This window comes from Nelumbo nucifera, chromosome 2 (assembly GCF_055504915.1).
Source record: "Nelumbo nucifera cultivar China Antique chromosome 2, China Antique-T2T, whole genome shotgun sequence".
NCBI classification, from domain to species: Eukaryota; Viridiplantae; Streptophyta; class Magnoliopsida; order Proteales; family Nelumbonaceae; genus Nelumbo; species Nelumbo nucifera.
In genome coordinates, this window is record NC_142650.1 from 19840794 (window position 1) to 19864663 (window position 23870).

Below are 23870 nucleotides of genomic sequence, written 5' to 3' on the forward strand. Positions count from 1 at the left end.
AGGTACCAAATATAACCTTAATAAATGCATGTATAAAATAAGATGGTTACAAGGGTGAATTTGACATTAAAAAGTACAAAACATCACAACATTTTTTTTTTGATAATTATAAGGGAGTAATTTTTTGTGACGGTTGGCTTAAAAAAAGAATTGTCACGGTCAAACCAAGGGAAGGTTTACATCATTGTCAATCCGGTGAGATCACGGCCGCATCACGCCTACCTATTCATGGACGTGGTGTTCGTCTCCTGGGTGAGGATTATCTACAACAAAACAAGTTTCAACACCCTATCAACTTGATCTCACACCGTATATCTCGTTATAAAACTTGGGCCCACCATAAAAGTGGAATTCACCATGTATAAGATGTACGATGTCAGATATTGTTGGTAGGACATGGTGACCCCTTGCAAGTTGCATCTACTTTATAGGATGATGCGAGACCAAATCAGCCCCCCACAAGATTGCCCCACAATGTTCCAAAGCACATCCCTCCGTGTATTGGAAACATCTCCCCATGATATTCTCAGAAATGATATCATCAGGAGATGTTTTCAATACAAATGAGGAATGTGCTATGGAATATTGTGGGGGGGTTGATTTGAACTCGCACGGATGCGGCATCCGGATTAGGTTTGTTGCTCATCACACTACATCAACTTCACACACATTGAAGCCATTAATTGAGAACATCTCCTATACTTTATAATCACTCGTGAGGAAATATTCTCAATACATGGTTAGGATGTGATGTGAGGAATAAATCCATTATAGCCACACATCTAGAACATCTCCCATATTTATATAGTACATATTGGTCTCGAATTTATGGTGGATCATGGGGGAGGAATCACAATCACCTGCCAAGAAGAGGCATTCCAATACCCTACCAACAGCATTTAACACCACACATCTCATACATGGCAGGACTCTTATGATGGGCCCCAACGACATAGGAGATGAGACTAGATCTGCTCCTCATAGTTGGTGCCTCACACACACACATCCTATCATGCATTGGGAAGCAGATCCCATTCCATGGGAGATGGGGTACTAGAAGCGTGTTGGAACAGGTTTCTTTGGGAGCAGATCCCATATCATACCCAGCAGGCCGGCTATCCTGAGATCAGATTCGCGCCCCACATGCACATCTCAGCGTGCATTCGGAACATCTTTAATTATCTGGAGATGCTCCCAACACACGGCTGACTGGTAATGGGATGATTTGTGAGGTGCGAGTGGGGCGCTGATGCGAATTCGGCTATCCTGGCCAGCGGATTCTCGGAATTCTATAACGCGAAAAACGGAGAAAGTAGAATTTCAAACGGCAACCGCTTAATCTTATCAAAATAAAAAACAAAAATAAATGCTTAAATGGACGGCAACTATGACCCGCATCCATCCAAACAAAATGCACCAATATATGTTTCATCTTTGGTTATGTCTCTGCAAGTCGCTCGATATTTAACCTCCTGAGGAAGCGTATATAAGAATTACCTTCCAAACGTCCGCGATTTTCGATTTTCTCGCTTTCACGGAATCTTGTGTACATCGTTATCTTCCTATGTGGCGTCTCGAGCGCAACCTTTGAAGAATTCACTTCTCTTGGTTTCGTTATTCGGATTTGAAGCCCTGCGATCCGTTTCGAAGGATTTCGGTCCTGCAATTTGGAGAAGAAAATTGAAATATATTTGATTTGATCCAGAGGTTGGTCGTTCTCCGTTTAAGATGTTTTTTAAGCTTCAAATTAGGTTCAATAGTTCGTTTTTTTTTTCATTTTTATTTTTTTTTCTTCGTTTTGAAATTTTAGGTTTTTGCGGTTGGTGGAGTTTATGGGCGAGTGGGTATGGGATTTCTTAATGATGAAGTACGGAAGTTCTTCATCTTCGTTCCCAGTTTCTGATGCATTAGGATTTCATTCATTTTCGTTCTTCTTTATATTACTCTTTTGCCGGTTTTTTTTCTCTTTCCCTTAAGCTTGTAATTTGATTTTATTATTGTGGTGTTTCGATGATTTGAAGGGTTTAAAGCCCTAGATTGTTCACTTCAGGCTTTGTAAATTCGTTGGCTTTCTGAATTCCATTTGAATTTTGAGTGCGGTTGGTTGCCATTAGGAAAAGCTATTTCATTTGGGAGATATCGTGATATTGAGATGTTTCTCTATTTGTAGGGTCAGAAAGAGCATTTAATTGTACGAAAGAGCACAGTAGCGAAACATAAAAAACATACGAAAGAGCATAAATAAATAGTTCAGTACAACGTTTTATTTATTTCACCAGAATTTTCGCCTTTTTTTTGTTTTCCTTGGGGGTTTGATATGGAATACTAGTATTACCCAAGTAAATTGGTTGAAATATCTTGGGAAGGAATTTGTGGCATTTTGAGCCAGTTACATGAAACATTAAATGGGAAGGTATTGACCAAACAATCAAGAGTTATTTTTAGCTCTAACTCAATGTAGGCTCTATCTATATGGAATATATGGTTAAATGCGTTAACACTGTAGAAATAATTTTTGGAAAATCTACACAGAAAAGTAACTCATAAAAGTAAGATTAGACTCTTGTGAGTTATTAGTGAGGTCAAAAGCTCATTAGTAACAATACGCTTGGAAAGGGTTTGGGGTCACCTTTTTTCCCCTAATATGGAAGCATGATGAGGAAAACAAAATAGGGAGCTAGTGAGGTGAAAATTTATGGCCACTAATGAACTGTACTGTTATCAAGAGGCTTAAGAAGGCGAGAAATGTTTTTCTTAAAAACGGGGTAGATAAAATATGAAGATGGATAATGTTAGATGCATTAAGAGAGAAAACCACTGGGCCTTTATGAAGGAAGAGCAGGTGAAGGAAAGATGAATGGGCATTTCTGTAGAAATTATAAAATGAGGACCGTATGAGTGGCTTAAGTGTGGGAGGAATCATTATTTTTACTATTGTTGTCACCTAATGCTTTTCTTTTAATGTATAGCAAGTGCAGCAAAATATAAAAATCTTCCTGTATTTGGTTTTACATAGTTTACTCTCACCAAGACACCAATAGTGCTATTTTTTTAGTGTGGAAGAAATGCAATTGCCTAGATGGATGATTGGTAAAAGTAAAACTAGAAAGGATAGACCGAAAGAGTTAGAAATGAAGTCATAAGAAGGAACCTAGGAGTAACTTTAATAGGTGATAAAATGAGAGGAAGTAGATTGAGATGGATATCTCACATGCATAGAAGACCATATACAACACCTATTGGGAAAAGTGATTTGTTGCAAGTTGAGGGGGCTAGAAGAGCTAGGGGCAGATCGAAAAGGACTTGGGTGGAAGTAATAAGAAATGATTTAAGCACCCATAATTTAATGATGGATATGACACTGAACAGAATGGAATGGCAAAACAAGATTCATGTAGCTAACCATATGGTTGGGACAAGGCTTAGATTAGATGGATATGACACTGTTACACTCCATTTGTATAAAAAATATCTTTCTTCTTGTTATTATTATGATGATTCAAGAAACAATGGTCCAAAAAATGAGTGTGGCAAAAATGCGATAGGAGGGTTTGGACCCCCTCTCCCTTTGGTATCTTTACTACTGCTTCATGTTTCTCATCCTTGGATTCAGCCGAGTGATAGTCTTGGGTTATAATTTTCAATAAAAGGATTTTGGAGTATTCCTATGCCGCCTATAGTGGGTGGTTTTTGTTGGGAAGTGTATCTAGAAATAATTAATACTTATGCCTTACTTTAGAGAACAAGACCTAGATGGTGCCTTTCCCCACATTGGTGCTCTCTTTGCAAGATTAATGGTGAGAATTGCTATGACTTCTTAATTTCTTGCCCTTTTCTTCTTCAATTTGGGATTGGTTTCTCTGTTTGTTTGGGTGCAGGTGGAACCCTCCATCTAATTTACAAAGTGTTTGCTCCTACTTTTGTAAGCTAGCAAAACAAGAGGGGAAGAATATTGTGGAGGTGTACAAGGGTTCCAATCTGCTAGATGATTTGGGAGGAGAGGAACCAGAGAACCTTTTTGGATAAAGAAAGAAGTAGGGATGTGGTTGTTGAAGCCATTACATTAGAGTGATTCAATGGGTGAAGACACTAGACCTCTTTAAAGATATTCCGGGAGATGTTAATCTGAGTGAGATGGGTGAGAAGAACTGCCAACAGTTTGGTAGATAGCTTAGCCAAGCAAGGGGTACATAGAACACATGTTTTGGGCTCAAATGTAATCTTGGATTGGGTCAGCTTCTAAAGCTGGTTTTTTCTTTTCACAACTTCTTATTGTAACCTGATTTTTCTAATTAATGAAATCTTTTCTATGTTGCCCATAAAAAAAAAGAGATATTCCGGGAGGTGAACATCCAAAAGTTGTCAATTTAAGGAGATTCTAAACTGGTGATTAATTGGCTCCAAAAGGATGAGGAGGATGGATGGTGGTGCGACATCTATGAAAAAAGGAAGGTCATGAGGTTATTATTAGGGGTAGAGGTGACATTCAATTGGGTGAGAAGAGAAGCCAATGCATTTTCTGACACACTGGCTAAACAAGGGGTGGGAAGGAACAATTTGTTTTGGGCTATGTTGTAACTTGATATTTCCTTGGGGAGAGCTAAGAGAGTTTATCTCTCCCCTTATTCGTTGTACTTAATTGTTCTTTATTATTGATATTGTTTTTGTTATTGATCGAGAGAGAGAGAGAGAGAGAGAGAGAGATGGTTCAGTTACGTGCATAAAAGACCATCAACAGCACTCAAAAGAAGTGATTTGTTACAAGTTTAGGGGCCAGAAGGGTTAGCGTTAGATAAAAAAGGACATGAGTAGGAGTGGTAAGAAATGATTTAAGTGCCAATAGTTTAATAATGGATATGACTTTAAATATAATAGAATGGTGAAACATGATTCTTGTAATTGCCTATAACCGACCCATATAGTTGGGATAAGGCTTGGATTGTTGTTGTGACTTGGACACCTTCCTCTAGGAGAGGTTTCAATGATTGGGAGCTGGTTCTGGTGGCCCATCTTTTCAAAATCCTTCAAAATCAGCAGATGAACTTGCAAGTCCAAGATACAAGATGCTGGAAAATGGACAAGTTCTGGAGAGTTCTCTGTCAAGTCCTTCTATTTGGGCCTTGTAGGAGAGGTAAGAGAATCTTACCCAAGCAAATTAATATGGAAAGCAGAAGGCCCTTCTAAAGTAAAATTCTTCCTGTGGGTGGCTGTTTTGGACAAATGCTTGACTAAGGCCATGTTGATGAAGAAGGGGTTTAATGTCCCCGACTTGCTCTGTGTTCTCTGCAATCGAGAGGTGGAGACATCGTGCCACCTATTTCTGCACTGTAGCTTCAGTGCTTCAATATGGAACTACTTTGTTAATGCTATAAACATGAACTGGTGTGCTCCAGGGTCAGTGAAGGGCCTGTTAAAAGGATGGCCAATCCAGGGTATGTCTAAAAGGGGAAGGTATGCTAGTCCTCAATTCTAGCTGCAGTATTGTGGGCCAGCTGGCTGGAAAGAAATTAAGAATTTTTGAATAGAAACTGGATTCAGAAGCAGTATAATCAATGCAGCAGTAGGTTTCTTAAAGAGCTGGTTGCCTGTCCATAATGTATTCAGAAATGAAAACTTTTCTTCTTCTTTTTTAAGGGTGGACTTTTTTTGGAGGTTCCTAGTGGATTGTTATGTACAGAGGACCTTGTTTTGATATTAATACAGCATATTATACTTTACCTTTCTCAAAAAAAAAGGGAGAGAAAGAAGAAATTTCTTCTTCTAGTTTTGATCATTTCAGCCCAGACCTACATGACCCCTGGCCTAGAAATTTCTGAGCATGGGTAATCATATTTCTTCCAGGCCTAGCTTCAGCCAAACAAGTCCAAGGTCCAGCCAGCCCAGCCTGGCTCGGAAGTTGTATATATATGGTGTAATATCTTATATATTTATATATATTTCATATGGGCTAGCCCGACCAATGATCATCCCTACGATAAAATATTTAATTTTTTGGGTTAATAACTGAAATTTTATTAAAATTAGAAATGGAGGGGAGCAAATATAATAGAGCGAGGGGAGGGGTAAAATCTCTTAACCATCCCCAAGAATAAAACTTCAATTACAAAATTGCCCACGAAAGAATAACTCTTCCCACCCCTTGTTTCACAAGTGCATATGCAAAGGAGTTGGCAGTTCGGCACTTCTCTTAATCCACTGAAGCTTAATTTCCATATCCAGGGTTAGCCATTTATACATCGTTTTTCTCATTTGAAAACTTCCAGAACCCATTTTCTTCCTTTTGAAGCCAACCAATCTGCCAATGACCAATATTTGAATTAGGTCATCATCATCATGTAAGCCCTACCCCAACTATATGGGGTTGACTACATGAATCCTGTTTTGCCAGTTGGTTGTGTTCACTGCAATACCGATTGTCAAATTATGAGCACTTAGGTGGTATACTTAAAATGTCTGGTATATTGGACTTGATCGTATAATGCTACAACCTTCATGTTAGTAAAATGGTGCTCTCTGAATATCTATCTATCTATCTAGCACCTTGCCTTGCTCCTTGTGCGTTATGCTCTTTAGTTTCAAAATCTTGCTTTCAAAACACTGATTTTGGTATGATCCGAGCAAGAGAGCAAATTATGGCCAATTTATGGACAGATTACAGGTCTATATTGGGATTCTTTATCTTAGGGGTATTTCAGTAATTCAGTTGTTCATAGGATTTTACAGTTTTTTACCCAATTTATTTTAAATCAATGGTTGGGATTGATTCTTTAGGTCTTAATTAGCTTTTAGATTTTTAACAGATCTTGTCAAAGTATTGTAAGGAGTGGAGTAGGGAGATTGCTACCAAATATTATTTCTGTGGTGCCTTTGCCTATACATGTAAGACCTACTCCTTTTGGCATCAAATAATTGTAGCAGAAATGTGAGTGGGAAAACTAAAAGGGATAGGATAAAAAATGAACATACTTGTAGGAACCTAGGATTAGCTCCAATGGGTTATAGAATGAAGGAAAATGGACTAAGATAATTTAGTTAGGTATGGAGAAGACCACCTACAGCACCAATGAAAAGAAGTTATCTGTTGCAAGTTGGAGGCTTTAGAAGAGCTAGGAATATGACAAAATGGACATGAGCTAAAGTAGTGAGAAATGATCTTAGGGCGCATAGTTTTAAAATGGATATGGAACTTAACAAAGTGGAATGGCAGAACATTCATCATAAAAAAAGTGGTATGGCAGAACAGAATTCATGTAGCTGACCCCATATAGTTGGGACATTCAAACTTATAAGCCTAGATTAGTTGCTAAAAAAGGATGCGGTCTTTATTTGCACATCTTATGAATGAAAAATGAGATAACAAGATGCTTATCTTCATAAGAAGACTTGATAAAAAATTCCAAGGAGACTTCTTATGTGTGTAGATAGTTAAGGTAACAAGAAAATGATATCTAATTGATAATACTTTCGAATAGAGAGTTATGATTTACGAGGCAGAAGAAAGATGGAATTTTGCAAGGAGATAAAAAAATTGAGATCGAAAAGCTTGAAGTTTACAACAACAACCATTATAGGTCAAGGTTGAGGAATCTGATAAAAAATAATCTGAAATCAGCAAGGTGGAGGTTCAAGAAAAGGTTGAAAATGTAGAGTCAAGATCACAAAACATAGTTGAATGTTGATGCAATCCAATGATTAAGATACAATTGGGTTGGCTCTAGCTCTAGAAATTCCAAATAGATGTGTTAATTATGAGAAAGAAAGTCTAGTAATTCATCTTAAAATATATATTGATTGACGATCAATAGTGCTTGATTTAACAATTCTCACAAGAGAATGGAACAAAAAGGTGATGCTCTTTCACCTTTTTTGTTCACCCTAGTAGCTGATGTGTTTAGTAGAATGATCTCAAAGGATGATAGGGAGAATGAAATAGAAGGGTGGGAAATCCTAAGGAATATGGTTTCAGTGACACATTTGCATTTTGTGGATGATATCATAATCTTCTGTGAAGGAAGAGAGCAAGGTGTGGTGAGGAACTTGAAGGAGGTGGTGAGGAAGTTTGAGCTGGTCTCTAATATAAAATTGAACCTTGAGAAGAGTTGTTTAGTGGGGATCAACATGGAGGATGGGGAAGTAAACTCTGTGGCCTACACCTTAGAGTGTTCCACGGCTAGTTGGCCCCTGACCTACCTTGGCCTTCCATTAGGAGTTAACCCTAGAGAAAGCAGGTTCTGGAATCTAGTTGTTGAGAGGTGTGCAAAGAAGTTGGCAACTTGGAAGATAAATTATGTGCCCTTGGGAGGAAGAATTACTTTGATTAAATCCACTCTTCCAATCTACCAATTTATATTTTATTAGTCTTTAGGATCCCCCAAAAGGAGTCTAACAATTGAAAAGGTGATCAGAGATTTCCTTTGGGAGACAAGTGATGGATAGGAAGATCATTTAGTTAAATGGGAGATGGTGTGTAGAAGCCTCCAGGAGGGTGGGTTGGGTATTGGAAATATAGATAGAAAGAATTCAGCTCTGTTAGGGAAACGGATATGGAGGTGGCTAGAGGAAAGGGATAGATTGTGGCATGAAGTAATAGCAAGCATACATGGGAGGTTAGGAAACGATTGGGGTGCAGGAATATGTAATAGGGCTACTGTGGCCTCTTAGTGGAAAGCCATCCACCGCACTTTGCCTTTCTGACTTCGTATTTTTCAGGTATGGTGTTTGCTCTGCGGTTTTTGTCAAATTTTGGGAGGATACATGGGTTGGCTCTTGTTTGCTAAAGGATCTTTTTCCTGCTTTATATTCGGTTTCCCCGTATAAAAATGAGTGTGCGACTGTGTCAAATTTTATTGTTCCTCCCTTACTCCCTGTGGGTCTCAATTGGGACTTTGGCTTCTGTAGAGGTCTAAGTGACAGTGAAGTATCAGCTCGGTCGAATATTTTACAAATCCTTCAAAATGCTAGTTTAGACTTTGATAAGTCTGATAAGTGTATTTGGGCCCCCCATCATCCTAAGGGTTTGTTCTCTTTTGCCTCCTTGTTCAAGACTGTGTATTCAGTCAGGTTCTCCTTCCTTTCCCTGTAAAGAGTTCTACTGAAGACCCATTCCACCCAAAGTAAGAGCCTTTTGTTGGGAAGTAGTGCATGGGAAGATTAGTACTCTAGATATGTTACAAAAGAGAAAACCTAATTCTTGTCTCTCTCCCAACTGGTGTATCTTGTGTAAATCCAATAATGAGAGTTGCTATCACTTACTAACATATCCTCCACATTATTCTTTAGAGGGTGGTGGTGGTAGGGAAGTATGAGGTGGTAAGGTTTGGATGGGAATCAAGGGAGGTGTCTAATTCTTATGGGGTGAGTATGGAATGGTATAATAGGTTTTAATCAGGATTTTAGGAGTTTGGTAAGATTCAAGGTGGGAGATGGTCCTAGAGTAATAAGGTTTTGGGAGGATTAGTGCAGTGGAGTGGGGAAGTTGTATTAGGTGAGCCCAATTAGTATAGGTTGTCTGAACGTCAATTAAGGATTGATCAATGCTATGAAGTCAGAGGTGATCAGGTGGTACGGTGTCCAAGGTTTAGAAGACCATTGAGGGATCATTAGGGGTGAGCAAGAAAAAATGAAAAACCAAACCGACCAAAACCAAACTCAAAATTTGGGTAACCGAACCGATCGGTTTGGTTGGTATTTTAAAAAACTGATGGTACGGGTTCGGTTTCGGTTAAACAAAATAGAAAACCGGCGGTTAACCAAACTGACCGGTATACATTTATTTATATATATTTTATGTATTTTTATGTATATTATATATATTTTATATTTTCTATACATTATAAATTGATAAATATGCATTATATATTTATAATATATAATATATTATTTATGATTTAAAATATAATATTATATATATTTCTAGTGTTTTATTATATATTTATATTTATTTTTTATAATATATATTGCAAATAATAGAAAACTGACGAACTGAACCGATCAACCGGTTAACCGATCGGCTTCGGTTTCAAAAATAAGCCCACGGTTCGGTTAACCAAACTGTGAGCACCCCTAGGGATCATGAATCGCAAGAATGTACTTTGTTGCTGGAAAGCAGGAATGGAAAATTTTCAGTGAAATCTTTCTAGTTGACCCTTATCAAAGACTGTATGACCACAGTACAGGCAGAGGGTGTATGGGGGAATCCAGACACCAAGGGTGGCAGCGGTAACAGCTCGTACCTTTCTATGGGTAGCCTGGATTTAACCTCTTGATCTTTTCATTAATAAAATCATATTCATTTATCAAAAAAAGAGGGTGGAAGCTTTTGTATGGCTGGTTTTCCTAGACAGCATTTTAACAGCACACCACTTGAAGAATAGAGGCTTCAACATGGCAAGCTTCTGTTATATGTGCAAGATGGAAGAGGAGACAATCTGCCATCTTTTTTTTTTAATGCAAGGTTGACTATTTCATCCCGAAGTTTTATTCTACACTCTTCGGGGTCAGAGGGAGTGAAAAGGCTAGGATAGTTTGGAGCTGCATCCCTTTTGCAGTTTGTTGGACTATCTGGAATGGAAGAAACAGATGGATATTTGAGAATAAGTCCAACAGTATTGAGGTGTCCCATTGCTTCAGTTGGAAAACTAGTGACAGACTGGGTTTGGGTCCTTCCAGTTTTGCTCATATTGAAAGAAGAGCAGATTTGGGGAAAGTTTTTGGTATGTGGTTGAAATTCAAGCCTGTAATGCTGAAAGTTATCTTGTTGATTAGAGTATTAGTGGCATGTGACCCTGACACCCACCTGGGTTGTAATGCTTCTTTATCTTCTAATGAAATCTTTTGTCTTTATTCTTAAAAAAGATTCTTCTAAGAGAATCAAGGTAATTTCCATCTTCAAGTTTTTGAACGGGAGAGAATGATGAAAGAGCTAATAAGCCACATCTAGAATATTTTGAATTTTTAGTTTCGTTTGTACTTTTGGATGGGAAGGGTATTCCATTCTTAAAGTATTCTAGTAGTTTGATATTTCATTATTTCAGTCCTTAGTGGTTTGCCTTATTGTATCAGGTGTTGGTTTCCTAATTACACTATTTGCTTTTCCTAATTGAGTGAAAAAGTTATCTTAGCAAGTCAAAAGTTATTTAGTAGGTCAAATCCATAGTCTTAAGTAATTAATATTGATCTTATCTTATTCTCAAGTCAAATTATTAGTTCTAAGTCAACTATGATTTGTCCTATCCTTAGATGTGTTTTAAAAGTGTAGGGTGCAAAAAAAGTGTGAAGAGCTTTTTGCACCTGAGGAACAAGGTGAGGCACATGCTTTTTTGAAGCAAGGCATAAACTTTTTAAAAAACAAAAAATGCAAGAAAAATGCAAAATGTGTAAAAATTCAAAATAAATGAAGAAAATATTAGAAATAATATTAATTAAATAATGCAAACTTCAATTTTAAACTAAATGTTTTAAAAAGCCTATTAAAACAAAGTAAAATATATGAACATAACATAAAATATATTCAAAGTGAAAATACAAAAATAATATCAAACATAACATATAAAACATAATGAAGCACTCAACAATTCAAGCATGTCTAACTTTCAATCTCTCTATTTCTTTCCGAATTGCATTGTTTCAAATAGTTAATGTGATGTTAAAGATCTTTCATTTCTAATTCTATGAGCTGCCTTTTTTCAATCTCTTTTTTCAATAAAAGTTACATTTGCTAAAAAAAATTTAAATATATTTCCTTGTCTTCTAAAAAAAGTCTTATATAAAGAAAAATGAATGAACAACATAACAAGGGGGGGGGGGGGAGGGGTTCTTTCCTTCTTGGATGATTGAGCTGAGGCACAAGGTACACTAGGCATGCCTAAGGTGCACCTTTTTAAATCACTGATCCTTAATGCTTTACTAGTATTTCTTAGTGGTCCTAAAGTGTGAAACAAGGGGAGAAAGGATTAGCTTGGTTTTCCAATCTTTGCCTATAAATATATGTAAGCGTGGATTTTCCATGCAACATTGGAGTTATTTAATTTTCTGAATGGTCTTAATTCCTTCAGGAAGCTATTAGGTGTTGTTTGCTAATAGTTTCTCTAAGTGTTGACTGCTAGAGGAGCCTAGGTGTTAATTCCTAGATTAAAATTTCTTCTATTTTTCTTATTTACAGTCCTATCAATGCATTATAGAGCAAATATGCTGTTTTTTCTCGGACAATCCTTTGTTGTTATTATTGGGGAAGAAAAACCTATTCAGGGACCTCACCTAACAGCTTAAACTTTTAGGTTGAATGGTTCTTTGAGATGGTATCAGAGCCTGTCTGACAAAGTGGTCTAATGTTCAATCCTTATTACCCCATGATAATTAATTAAATTTCAGCACAAGGTATGGGTGGGCCTATGCTTTTCCACACTTCAAGCTCGATGGGCTTTTGCGTGAGGGGAAGTGTTCGAGAAGAAAAACCTATTCAGGGACCTCACCTAACAGATTAAGTTTTTAGGTTGAATGGTTCTTTGAGAGTTGTCATTTTACTATATGAATATCACATTAGCAGCTTCTCATTTGAACCATGTTCATATTTTCTGCAACAGTTTCTCTAAATTTTGTAAGAAATGATTGACATATTTGTTCGTCTTTCCAGGTCAAATATTGGTGTTTAAATTTTCAGGTACCATAGAAGAAGTTGCTTGATCATTCTTGGATCTTCTAGTGGATGCTTGTGTTCCTTGACCACATTTTCAAAGTGAAGCCATTGAAGTTGCAATTTAGGATTTTATCAAATTGTCTGTTGGAGAAAACAACTATTGCATTGAAAGTTTTGTAAAAAGCCAATGATTTCACACGAGCCAGATCCTGATGTTGTTCGATGGGGTCTCCACCATCTTGTTGGTGATTATTTATTTCCCAACTCTGTGTATTTTGGAACTGTCACTCAACATGATTCGGACTACTATGATGGGCAGTATGGCAGAGAAAGTCATTATGACATAGAAATAGAGTGTAGCAATGTAGAGAATGATGAGGTTATTGCACATGCTCTTCAAGAAGAATTGTCACAACTTGCCATTGCAGAAGCATCTGGATCTACAAATGCGGAAGAAGAACATTTGCAAGCATCAATTCTTGCACAAGATTGGCTTGGACCATCCGTGAGAAATTACAATTCTGGTATAGTTGTATTTGAAATTTGGGAACTTTCTTAATTTATTTACTAGTTTTGAGTCACCTTTATCTATAATGATCATATAATCTCCAATGTGTAGGGCATGAAAGTGGCCATGAAGATACAGATGGTGTTGGGGCCTCTAGTTCATGTTCTAGCCCTGATGAAAGAGCATATAATGAGGAGTGCCCATATTCACTAGAGTTAACAGATGAGTATGCACTTGATGGAGAACTGGGGAAGAGGTTAAACCAGATGGTTCCTATTCCTGTAAGTGTAGATTCTTTTTAGTTCCATTTTATACCTTTTACAAAATCAATATGAAGTTCCTTCCATCAATATTTGAATGTTTATTTGTTACCCTTTTTTCTACATGGTTTACATGTATTGTTCTCTTTTTAATGTCTCTTGTTTTAGCATCTGGTTAATTTGATCGGACAAATATTTAAGGAAGTAACTGAATCACTATCTTTAATTTCTTAGGGTAAGTTACCTAAGATATGGACCCGTGCACAGATCTAATATGGGGAGATTGGGATACAATTCTTCTAGATTATATTACTTTCACTTCTAGTCTTTAAATTGCTTATTTCTCTACTTGTATCCTGTGCAAAATGAAAGTTCTAGTGTTTATGAAGATTTTCATGAGTGACATACTGTTTCTGATAAAAGAAATAAATGAATTTTTATGAGATAAGAGAAAAGGGGGGAATGGGTTGTCTAAATGATAGAAATGTATTCTAGAAGTAATTTATCGAAAAAAATGTATTCTGGAAGTACCTCTGTAGTATCCTGTTATTTTTGTTATGACTTGTAGACATTCTGTGGAGTGATTGTCATTTTTGTTTTTTGTGCTACCACATTTTGGTGCATCCATTTTATGTTTTGATCACTGAATATATTGTTGCTGATGACAAATTCATCAATTGAAGAAAAACATCAATAATTAGACAAGTCAACTGTGTACTGTATTGATATTAACCTGCATCACTGGTTGTGGAACAAGGGTAAAGTCATAATATTTTAACATATAAAAATGAAAAAGGGCCATCTGTATGTTCAGATTCTGTTTCTTGAGTACTCCTGATTGGCTATAATAATATTATATTACTACCTTACTATCTGACTTTATCTTGAATTTGAACAAATGATTAATCAGAAAATTATTTGGACATTAAACCTGCATCATTGCTTCAAGGTGGTAGAATGCCATTTGAAGTGTAGTTTTATGCTAGGATGGCATTTTCTGTTTCATGCTATCCACTGGTTCTAGGCCTTCAATGAATTGCAATTTAACAACCTTAATTTTTTTTCACTGTTTTTACAGCATGTTCCTAGAATTAATGGAGAAATACCTTCTGTTGATGAAGCAACTTCAGATCATCAAAGGCTGCTGGACAGGTATTACCAATAGCTTTTCTCCTCAACTGTGTTGAAAATATGCTTTAGTTTTACCAAGTGATTGACTTATGAGAGGTTAGCTCTTCTTTCTGGGATTAAGTGTTCTATTCAGGCTTTACATGTCTATATCCTGTTTAGCATGATTCCATATGTACTATATTTATGTTCAGACTGTTTCATCTTGTTTAGATTGCAGTTATATGATTTGGTTGAGCTCAAGGTTCAAGGAGATGGCAACTGCCAGGTTAGTTAGTTTGGCTTTTTTCCCATGGAAATCATGTATTAGCAATGTTTATTTTTGTGTGACACTAGAAGTTTCACTTTTAGCAATAAAACCTTAAAATTCAGATCTTTAGAGAGTTTGTGAGTATTCTGTGAGTGAACTGTTCCCAACCAATTGCAGTTAGGTGAATTGAACTCAATGTTACCGAATCTTACTGGTGTGTTCTTATTATCAACTATGGTTCAAAGTATCAATATGTATCGTACTGTATCATATGATGTCAGTTTTTGAGGTTGCTGAGACAATAAAAGGAATTAGGGACATCTGACAAGCTTAAATAATGATATTAGGTGTTAAGTTATGGTGGAATGATGGGCGTTCAAGAAATGTTTATAAAACAGAAAATATTGATGCTTTATATGGCTTGATACTTGATTTTTTAGTATCAAGTCTATTGTCATTTTGAACCATGTTATCAAATATTTTGTAACGTAGACTGTCAACTATCAATCTGATTTCATTTTCTCAAGTTTATGCAGTGAGAGGCCTTTCTGATCTGAAGTGAAACTAAATGAACCTTCATACACTTGTATCTCTAACTAGGTTTTCAGCTGAACTTGGGATAGTTTTTAATTTTGTTCTATCTCTATCCATATTGCTGAAGTGGGTTGTCAGTAGCATTAGCAAGCAGAATATATAAAAGAAGGGTAAGTTACAAAGACCGCCCTTGTACTATGGGGTTAGTGACAAATACCCCCCTGAACTTTCAGGGGGTCTTTGTTGCAAGTGAAATTCAGGGGGGTAATTTTCATTGTGTATGTTTACTTTTCACTGTTTTATTGTTAATGAAATTTGGAAGTTACCAATAAAAGAAGAAAAACCATACCTTTGTTCGAGTGCTACTATTTGATGGGGATCTAAAGCAGTGCCATAAGATTCATTAGGTGAATTGTAGTGCTATCTAATTTGTATTTGTTATTGTGTTATGTCAGCTCTAGCTTTGGAAATTGTTCATTGAGTCTTATTTTTGGGAAGTGTTGATTCTCTGGAACCAGAAGACTTGAAGTGGGGCTATTTTGTGAATCAAATGAAATAAGCTTTCTGTTTTGAATTCTAATATCATGTGGCTGTTCTAGCCTGAGAAACCACATTTTCCCTTGCTTCAAAGCCCTAGAAAGCATAGAGGCACTCAACATGGGAAAGCCACTCTATTTTTTTGGTCCTTTTTTTTTGGGCAGCTCTGTAATCTTTTCTTTTTGTTTTTAGGAGAGGTAACAGTTCGTGCCTCTCCATGGGCTGCCTGTAATGATTTAACCTCTTGCTCTTTTCATTAATAAAATCTTATTCATTTATCAAAAAAATTAAGGCTGTCATTCAGTTTAGACATAGCAAGATCTGAATTTGGTCCTAATGATATTTGGAATTGAACCAAATCCTATCCATAGGATTCAAATCAGATTTGGATTAATAAAATAAACTAAAAAAAATTGTGTTTCCACTGCTACATGTGTATGCTATCAATCTGCAAGAAGATTAGCCTTTACTTTCTTGGGGCACATTTAGTTTATACATGAAGTAGGCACCTAAAAAGGCCATTACTCAATATTGGTCTCATCCCTCTGGTTCTTGGTAGGTTAGACTGGCTATGGTCCTAACCTTTGGCATTTTGTTTTTGGCACAAAGTGGCTTCTCTTAGATTTGAACTTGTGTTCTCATGCTTGCCAGCCTGAGGTTTTACCATTACACCAAGTAATGGCTTTGATATGAAGTAGGTGGTTATATGGTTTATTTAGGTATGACGTTTTAATAAATAAAGTACTAAGGTACACAAATGTAAATACAATGCAAAACTCTACTATATAAATAATTAAATACAGGGCTGGATACTATTGGTTCCTTGGGGATTGATTCAATTAAAATTTGATTATTAGCCATTTTAACTGTAGCTTGTCTGGTGATATTTTATATTCCGTTTAAACTCATTAATGCTCTTATTTTGTTATTTATTTCTGTGATGCTTGTATTTTAATACCATTGTTTCCCACCTTGTTGGTTATACTGCACTGTATTTGTTCAATCACTTGAAATCTCAAACTTCTGTAACTTACCTCAAGATTTTCATGTCTTGGTTTAATCCATTTTTGCAACTTAGGTTTTTTAATGCAGAGATGGAAAGTTTCTTAGAATTCCATTATGTCTCTCCATATTATTAACTTCTATGTTTTCCCAGTTTCGTGCCTTATCAGATCAATTCTATCGCACTCCTGAGCACCACCAGTTTGTTAGACAAGAAGTTGTTCATCAGGTTTGTCGTCATTTAGTGTATTGGTGTTCCTTCTCAGTGAGTTTGAATAATGTCATTGGTGTACATGTTATTAGCTATGATTTCTCATGAACTTGGGTTTTGTTGTTTGTATTGCAATTACTAATATCACTAGCTCAAGTCTCACTGGGAGATGTATGAAGGATATGTTCCTATGGCCTATGGTGACTATTTGAAGAAGATGTCCCAGTAAGGATTCTACTTCTCATTTGGTTCACTTAAATAAAAAGAAAAAAACTATTGATCTTCAATCTAAGATTCAAACACGTTTTTGCATACTTATGTTGATGAAATTAGGACTGGTGAATGGGGTGATCATCTCACATTACAGGCTGCTGCAGATTCGGTATGGACTTACAATTTTGCACCCGTCTCTCTTCTCCCTCTTGCCACTTTGTTCTTTTGCCCCCATTTAATGGTTGTGATTGATTCTGTGACATGATTTTGAGTAAGCCTTTTGGTCATTTTGTGCTTTAATATTTAAATGATATTACCCTGAGTCATGAGCTTATGGTCATGGTTTCATTGGTCCAGTTATTAGATTTAGTTCCCAAGAATATATGTAAACGTCTGGTTCACCATTTTTTCTATTCATATTGTAAGACCACTAGAAATAATGCTTAACAGCATTATGAAAACAAATAGGAATATTTCAAAAACATTGAATGGAGTAATAAAGCCTGTTTTTTTTTTCCATCAAATAGTTTGTTATCTATTATAAATTTTAACTACAGTTGCATACAAAAAAGAATAGTTAAGAGCAGGTAAATGATTTGGACCTTCTGAAGAGCGAACTGGAGCTATATATGTCTGACCATCTTATACATACTTCTCAAGAATCAAATATTTATCGACATCATGTAGCTTCTACTGCTATGCACAATGGTTAGCAGAGAACAAAACAGGACCCTTGATGGAGGAAGGTCTTTGCTTGTAGATTAGTTGGCTAACAAATTGATTGCAGAAAAGAAATAACTTGACGAACTGAAAAAAATGAATACGTTGTCGAGAAGCTCACACCGGCAGTCAGCAGTCACCGGAACAAAGCAACACCAGGAATAGACATGAATCAGTTTGAGTTGAAAAGGAAAGCTGGAAGATGGAAAGGAGATTTATGACATTTGGTTCAAAGTCCTTTGAATTCAGACGAAGTTTCGACCATGGAGACGACTATGCACTAACCAAAAGGGGCAAGGGAGTTTGGACACGAATAGTCCTTGCTCAAGAGGACATCCTCTGGATCAGAACTTATATTCAGGAAGCGTTGGAAAACAAACGAAAATATTTAGCAGACCGTAAAAAAATTAATAAGGGAAGAATACTATGCTTGCAGCTCAAAGAAAACACCTGGGGGAGATTCATTCGCCTCAATAGATGGGAAAAATCAGACAAGGCTAGATCTATTTGCGTCCCAGAAGAACCAGCTACTGGAGGCTGGAACTCTTTCATCAAGTTTTTGGATTGTACCCGTAATCCCAGAGTGAATCCCTGTCCTGAAAACTTCAAGCAAGATCACTTCCCCTCGTTGGAAGCCAAAAGTAGGATTATTAAGATTGGAGGCTCTGCGTTCCTGTCTATTGCCCACCAAGACAAGCCATTCGGTAACTGGAAGATGGCCTTTGTCTTCTCGAAACCACCTTCGTTGAATTGGGAAGAAGTTGAGTTAGGACTGTCTGCGAATCTTCACTCAGAATCCCTACTGAAATTGTGCCCCTTCGAACAAAATATAGCAGTGGGCTTTTCTCCTTCGGTAGAACTGATTTTAGCCTGGACCAAGATTAAATCTTTCTTTGTCTTTGGCGACTGGGTTCAAATCGAGTGCTGGTGGCCAAAGATCAATGCAGTCCCAGAACAGTTGAGCTTCAGAGGCTGGCTAAGGCTGCGGGGTTTACCCTTCCACCTCTGGACGAAGGAAACTCTTTCACTGATAGGAGATCTTTGTGGAGGCCTTGAAGAAATAGACCCCAGATCCGTAAACCTCTCTGAGTTAGACTTCGCCATAATCAAGGTAAAGAATCGTGGTATTCACGCCATTCCCAGAGCAATCCCAGTACTGGATAGGAAAGTGTGGTTCTACCTCTCAGTGGAGGTTGAGAAGATGAACGAGTCACCTCCCTCTTACTCCGAGTTGACTCGTCCTAACAGCACCTATCCACGTGGCAACTTTTCTGCTCAGAAACCTGATCGGACTAGAGGATAAAGTTGGGGAAATGAAAAGTCGGCGACGGGAGCCCATGCAGCAGTGCAGGAGAGTTCTTTCCCCATAAAACCTATAGCTCTCAAGGTAGACAAAAGAAACAAGGAAGATGGACAGGCACACCCCCTTTTAAAGAAATTTCAAAAATACCCCCCCCCCCCCCCCCCCCAAAAGCCGACCCTCTAAACCTAAACAACCTTCTAACAGGTTTGAAATCTTGGGCCCATCCCAGGGCCCAGTTTTAGACCCAAACTATTCAAGCCCTCCAGCAACCACAATCTTGGGCCGTTACCCTCAAACCCAGGGCCCAGGTTTAAGCCCAAACTCTCCAAGCCCTCCAGCAACCCCCTCCTCTGGTCAGCCCATCCCTGAACACCCCCCCCCCCTCCCAACTTGGCTGACTCTCAAGAAATGTCTTCAAGGCTCCTACTCCTTCTGTAAGGTCGGATTCCCCTCCTGCCAGCGAAGAAGAAGAAGAAGAAGAAGAAGACACGGGAAGATTTTAGTCCTTATACAACAGAAGCAGAACCAGACCCTCGAGAGATAGCTCTTGAAAGGGCAAAAGACCTGTTCACTGGAAAAAAGTTTTGGGGAAGTGTGGAGATACTTGAACAGGCTCACTTGGTTGATGCAAACTACGGAACAATCTCAGAATCAGACTCCCCTGATCATAGACAAGGAAGAGAATCGCCAATCCCTTCTCCCATATCCAGTCAAATTCGTAATCAGCATTCAGGGAGATATTCCTCCTCTCTTTCTTCTGTGTCTAAATTTCAACCTCCTGTCACTTCTGCTAACTCTCATCTTTTTTTATCTTCTTCTTCATTCTCAGGTTCAAATGTATTGTCATCCCACCCAAAGCAGAAAGGTCCTCAGACAATTGCTTCGTTTAGCAGTGGCAGTAAAACTGAGGTGAATTTGAGAAATGGCAACATTGCTGAAGTGTTGGGAATTAAAAGAAGAGCTGAAGGGGAATTCTGGTAGAGTGAGCAAATGAAGATATTAAGTTGGAATGTCAGGGGTTTGGGCGGGCAGATCAAAAGAAGTTTAGTGAAAGAAACTTTGAAAAGAGAAAACTCAGATATAATTATCCTCCAGGAATCTAAAAAGGAAATCATTGATAGGAGACTTGTGAAAGCAATTTGGGGAATAAGGGGTAGAAAATGGACTGTTGTTCCAGCAGTGGGTTCCAGTGGGGGCACCATCTTAGCTTGGAAGGAAGATGAAATCTCAAGTTTAGAGAGAGACAAAGGTGAGTTCTCAGTCTTGGTCTTTTGTTCACAAACTTAAAAGATGATTTCAGCTGGATTCTTATCGGAGTATATGGCCCCAACTCTCCCTCCGATAGAGAAAGATTTTGGGAAGAACTGGATTCCTTGCATGCGGAGGAGGATATCCCATGGTGCTTGCTGGAGACTTCAATGTCACAAGATTCAGTTTGGAACATTCTAATGGTAGAGCCCCAACAAGAAGTATGAGGAACTTCTCAAAATTCATCTCCAGGCATAACTTGTGTGACCTCCCCCTTACTAATGGACTCTTCACCTGGTCATATATGCAAGAAAATGCCATAAGTTGCAGACTTGACAGATTTCTGCTTTCTCAGGAGTGGCTGGAAAGATTCCCCAACCTTTGCCAAGAACTTCATCCCAGATGTGCTTCAGACCACTGGCCTATTTTGCTAAACACAGAAAGAATCATTAGAAGGAAGACACCTTTTAGACTGTAAAAATTCTGGTTATCTCACAAAGATTTCAATAAAAAGGTTGCAGAATGGTGGGAAGATTGCAAAGTAGAGGGTTGGGCTGGCTTTAGGCTCCTTCAAAAAGTAAGAACTCTAAAGAAAAACCTGAAAGTTTGGGGGAGAGAGGTATTCAAAACTGTTGAAGAAGAGAAGAAAAGAGTTCTTACAGAGATCGAGGAGCTGGATAGCAGAGAACAAAACGGGACCCTTGATGCTCTTAACAAAAGCAGAAGAGCAGATTTGAAGAAGGAATGGGAACAACTAATCAGAAGAGAAGAAATTTACTGGAGACAAAGATCAAGAGTGAAATGGCTGAAAGAAGGAGACAATAACTCCAGATTTTTTCACACTTATGTCTCGGGAAGGAGCAGGAAAAACTTCATCTCCAAGCTGAAAGTGAACCAGAGGGAAGAGGAAAATCCCGAGAAAATTAAGGAAGCCTTCCTCTCCTTTTTCAACAACCTCTACTCCAAGGATAGCAGTAATCAATTCACATTTAGTAGATGGGAAGGCACAACTTTATCAGCTGTAAAAAGGGATTGGTTGGAAGGAAGCTTTGAAGAGGAAGTTAAGAATTCTGTCTTCAGCATGTATGGAGATATGGCTCCAGGTCTGGATGGCTTTCCCATCTCTTTCTTCCAGTAGTGTTGGGAAACAGTAAAGTCAGATATTATGGATTTTTTCAGGGAATTCCACTCTTCTGCCATTGTTAACAAAGGCCTTAACTCAACCTTTCTCTGTCTCATCCCAAAGAAAGGGGGAGACTTGCCATTGTTAACAAAGGCCTTAACTCAACCTTTCTCTGTCTCATCCCAAAGAAAGGGGGAGTCTTGGAAGCAAAAGACTTTAGGCCAATAAGTTTGATAGGGAGTATTTATAAAATTTTGGCAAAAGTCTTGGCCAATAGACTTAAAGAAGTCCTTGAAGATCTTATTTCCCCAAATCAATATGCCTTTGTGAAAGGGAGACAGATCGTGGACAGCATTCTAATTGCAAACGAGTGTGTGGAAGACAGAAAATCCATTGGGAATCTGGGGGTCCTAGTGAAATTAGATCTTGAAAAGGCGTATGATAAAGTGGATTGGGACTGTATCCTTGATTTCCCGAAGATGAGAGGTTTTGGTAACAGATGGATCAAGTGAATTAAGGGTTGCATTGGTTCCTCTTGGTTTTCGGTGTTGATAAATGGGGAAGCGAAAGGCTACTTTAAGGATAGTAGGGGTCTCAGACAATGTTGCCCACTCTCTCCCTTTCTGTTCACTTTAGTAATGGATATCTTTAACTACCTTTTCAATAAGGCAACACTCCTCAACTTGGTGAAAGATTTCGTAGTGGGAAGGAACAAGGTTCATATCTCACATTTACAGTTTGCTGATGACATAATCTTGTTCTTGAATGCCTCCTTGAATAACATCACAAACACTAAAAGGATAATTGAATGCTTTTAAATGGTCACAGGTTTGAGGGTCAACTTCTGCAAAAGTTCTATGGTTCCTCTGAATTCAGTGGAAGTGGAACTCTTGGAGAGCTTCAAATCTTTATTGGGGTGTAAAGAGGAGAGTCTTCCTATCTCATACCTTGGGATGCATCTTGGAAGGAATCTAAAGTCTCTCAATTTCTGGAAACTAGTGGTGGAAAAATGTGAGAAGAAACTTTCAGTTTGGAAGAAATGCTATCTCTCAAAAGGGGGAAGACTTACACTCTTGAAGGCCTCCTTAGCAAATTTGTCGGTCTACTTCCTTTCAACTTTCCAGATTCCAAACAAAATCAGGAATCAGATTGAGAAGATTCAAAGGAACTTTCTTTGGGAAGGAGGTGGGGAAAAGAGGAGTCATCTAGTCAGTTGGAAACAAGTTTGTACGCCTAAAGAGGAAGGAGGCCTGAGAATTGGACACTTAAAAGAGAAAAATTCTTCTCTTTTAGGTAAATGGTTGTGGAGGTTCCCTAAAGAACCCAATGCTCTTTGGACTGCTGTCATATCAAGTAAATACGGATTAAATGCAAACGGGTGGGATAGCAATCTTCATTTGAACAGGATAAAATCCACAAATCCATGGAAAGGTATCGTCTCCACCTATTCTTCTTTCTTTCTTTTCATAAGATATAAAGTAGGAAATGGCTCAAATAAAATTCTGGAAAGACCTTTGGTGGGGGGGTTCTACTCTTGCTGCCTCCTTCCCTAGACTCTTTACCCTTACCCTTGACCAAGAAGCCACCATTTCTGCCTGCCTTCCAGACCAAACTGTTGAGAACACCCTAAACCTTCAACTCAGAAGACCCCTAAGGGATTCAGAAATTTCTGAATTAATATCTTTAATTCAGACCCTTAAAGAAGCTTACATCTCCCCCTCCAAGTCTGACACCCGAATCTGGACCCTGCACTCCACTGGCAATTTCTCTTCTAAGTCTATGTTCAAGGCTTTGATTACTGATAATCAGCATCCCCCCTTTCCTTTTAAAAAGATCTGGTGCAGCCACATTCCCTCAAGAGTTTGCTTCTTTGTCTGGGAAGCTTGCCTCCAGAAAGTTAACACTTGTGATCTCTTGCAAAAAAAGTTTTTGGGAAGACTGTCTATTTCCCTTCATGTTTGTATTTTATGCCTCAGTGAAGGAGAATCAGCAGATCACATCTTCCTTCGTTGCAATTTCACCCAAAAGATTTGGTTCCATTTTCTGAAAATGGCAGGCTACAGTTGGACTATACCAAATGATGTCAAGGACCTTTACATCAGTGGCAAGGAACAGGGTTAAGTAAGAGGGGTAAAACTTACTGGCAATCAGCATTACACGGAGTGCTGTGGGGTGTTTGGGACGAAAGAAACAAAAGGC

At 38.0% G+C, this 23870-nt stretch overlaps 1 protein-coding gene across 7 annotated transcripts in view; it reads left to right on the top strand.

The window, feature by feature from the left end:
* The first annotated feature begins 1450 nt into the window (after positions 1-1450).
* Positions 1451-23870, top strand: part of LOC104595072 (OVARIAN TUMOR DOMAIN-containing deubiquitinating enzyme 12-like) — a 33727-nt gene continuing 11307 nt past the window's right edge. For 3 of the 7 annotated variants that reach the window (XR_016082564.1, XR_734827.3, XM_010255645.3), the window contains exons 1-8: positions 1451-1707; positions 12632-13158; positions 13254-13423; positions 14481-14554; positions 14744-14798; positions 17008-17082; positions 17216-17289; positions 17398-17446. Coding sequence is in view for 5 of the 7 variants with exons in the window: in XM_010255645.3 (XP_010253947.1) it covers positions 12822-13158; positions 13254-13423; positions 14481-14554; positions 14744-14798; positions 17008-17082; positions 17216-17289; positions 17398-17446 (834 nt within the window). In the remaining 2 variants the exon portion in view is untranslated. Of the gene's footprint in view, positions 1708-1810; positions 1868-12631; positions 13159-13253; positions 13424-14480; positions 14555-14743; positions 14799-17007; positions 17083-17215; positions 17290-17397; positions 17447-21770; positions 23103-23870 lie in introns of those variants that run through there. The other 4 variants (XM_010255646.3, XM_010255648.3, XM_088898281.1 and 1 more) reach the window with 4 other exon arrangements.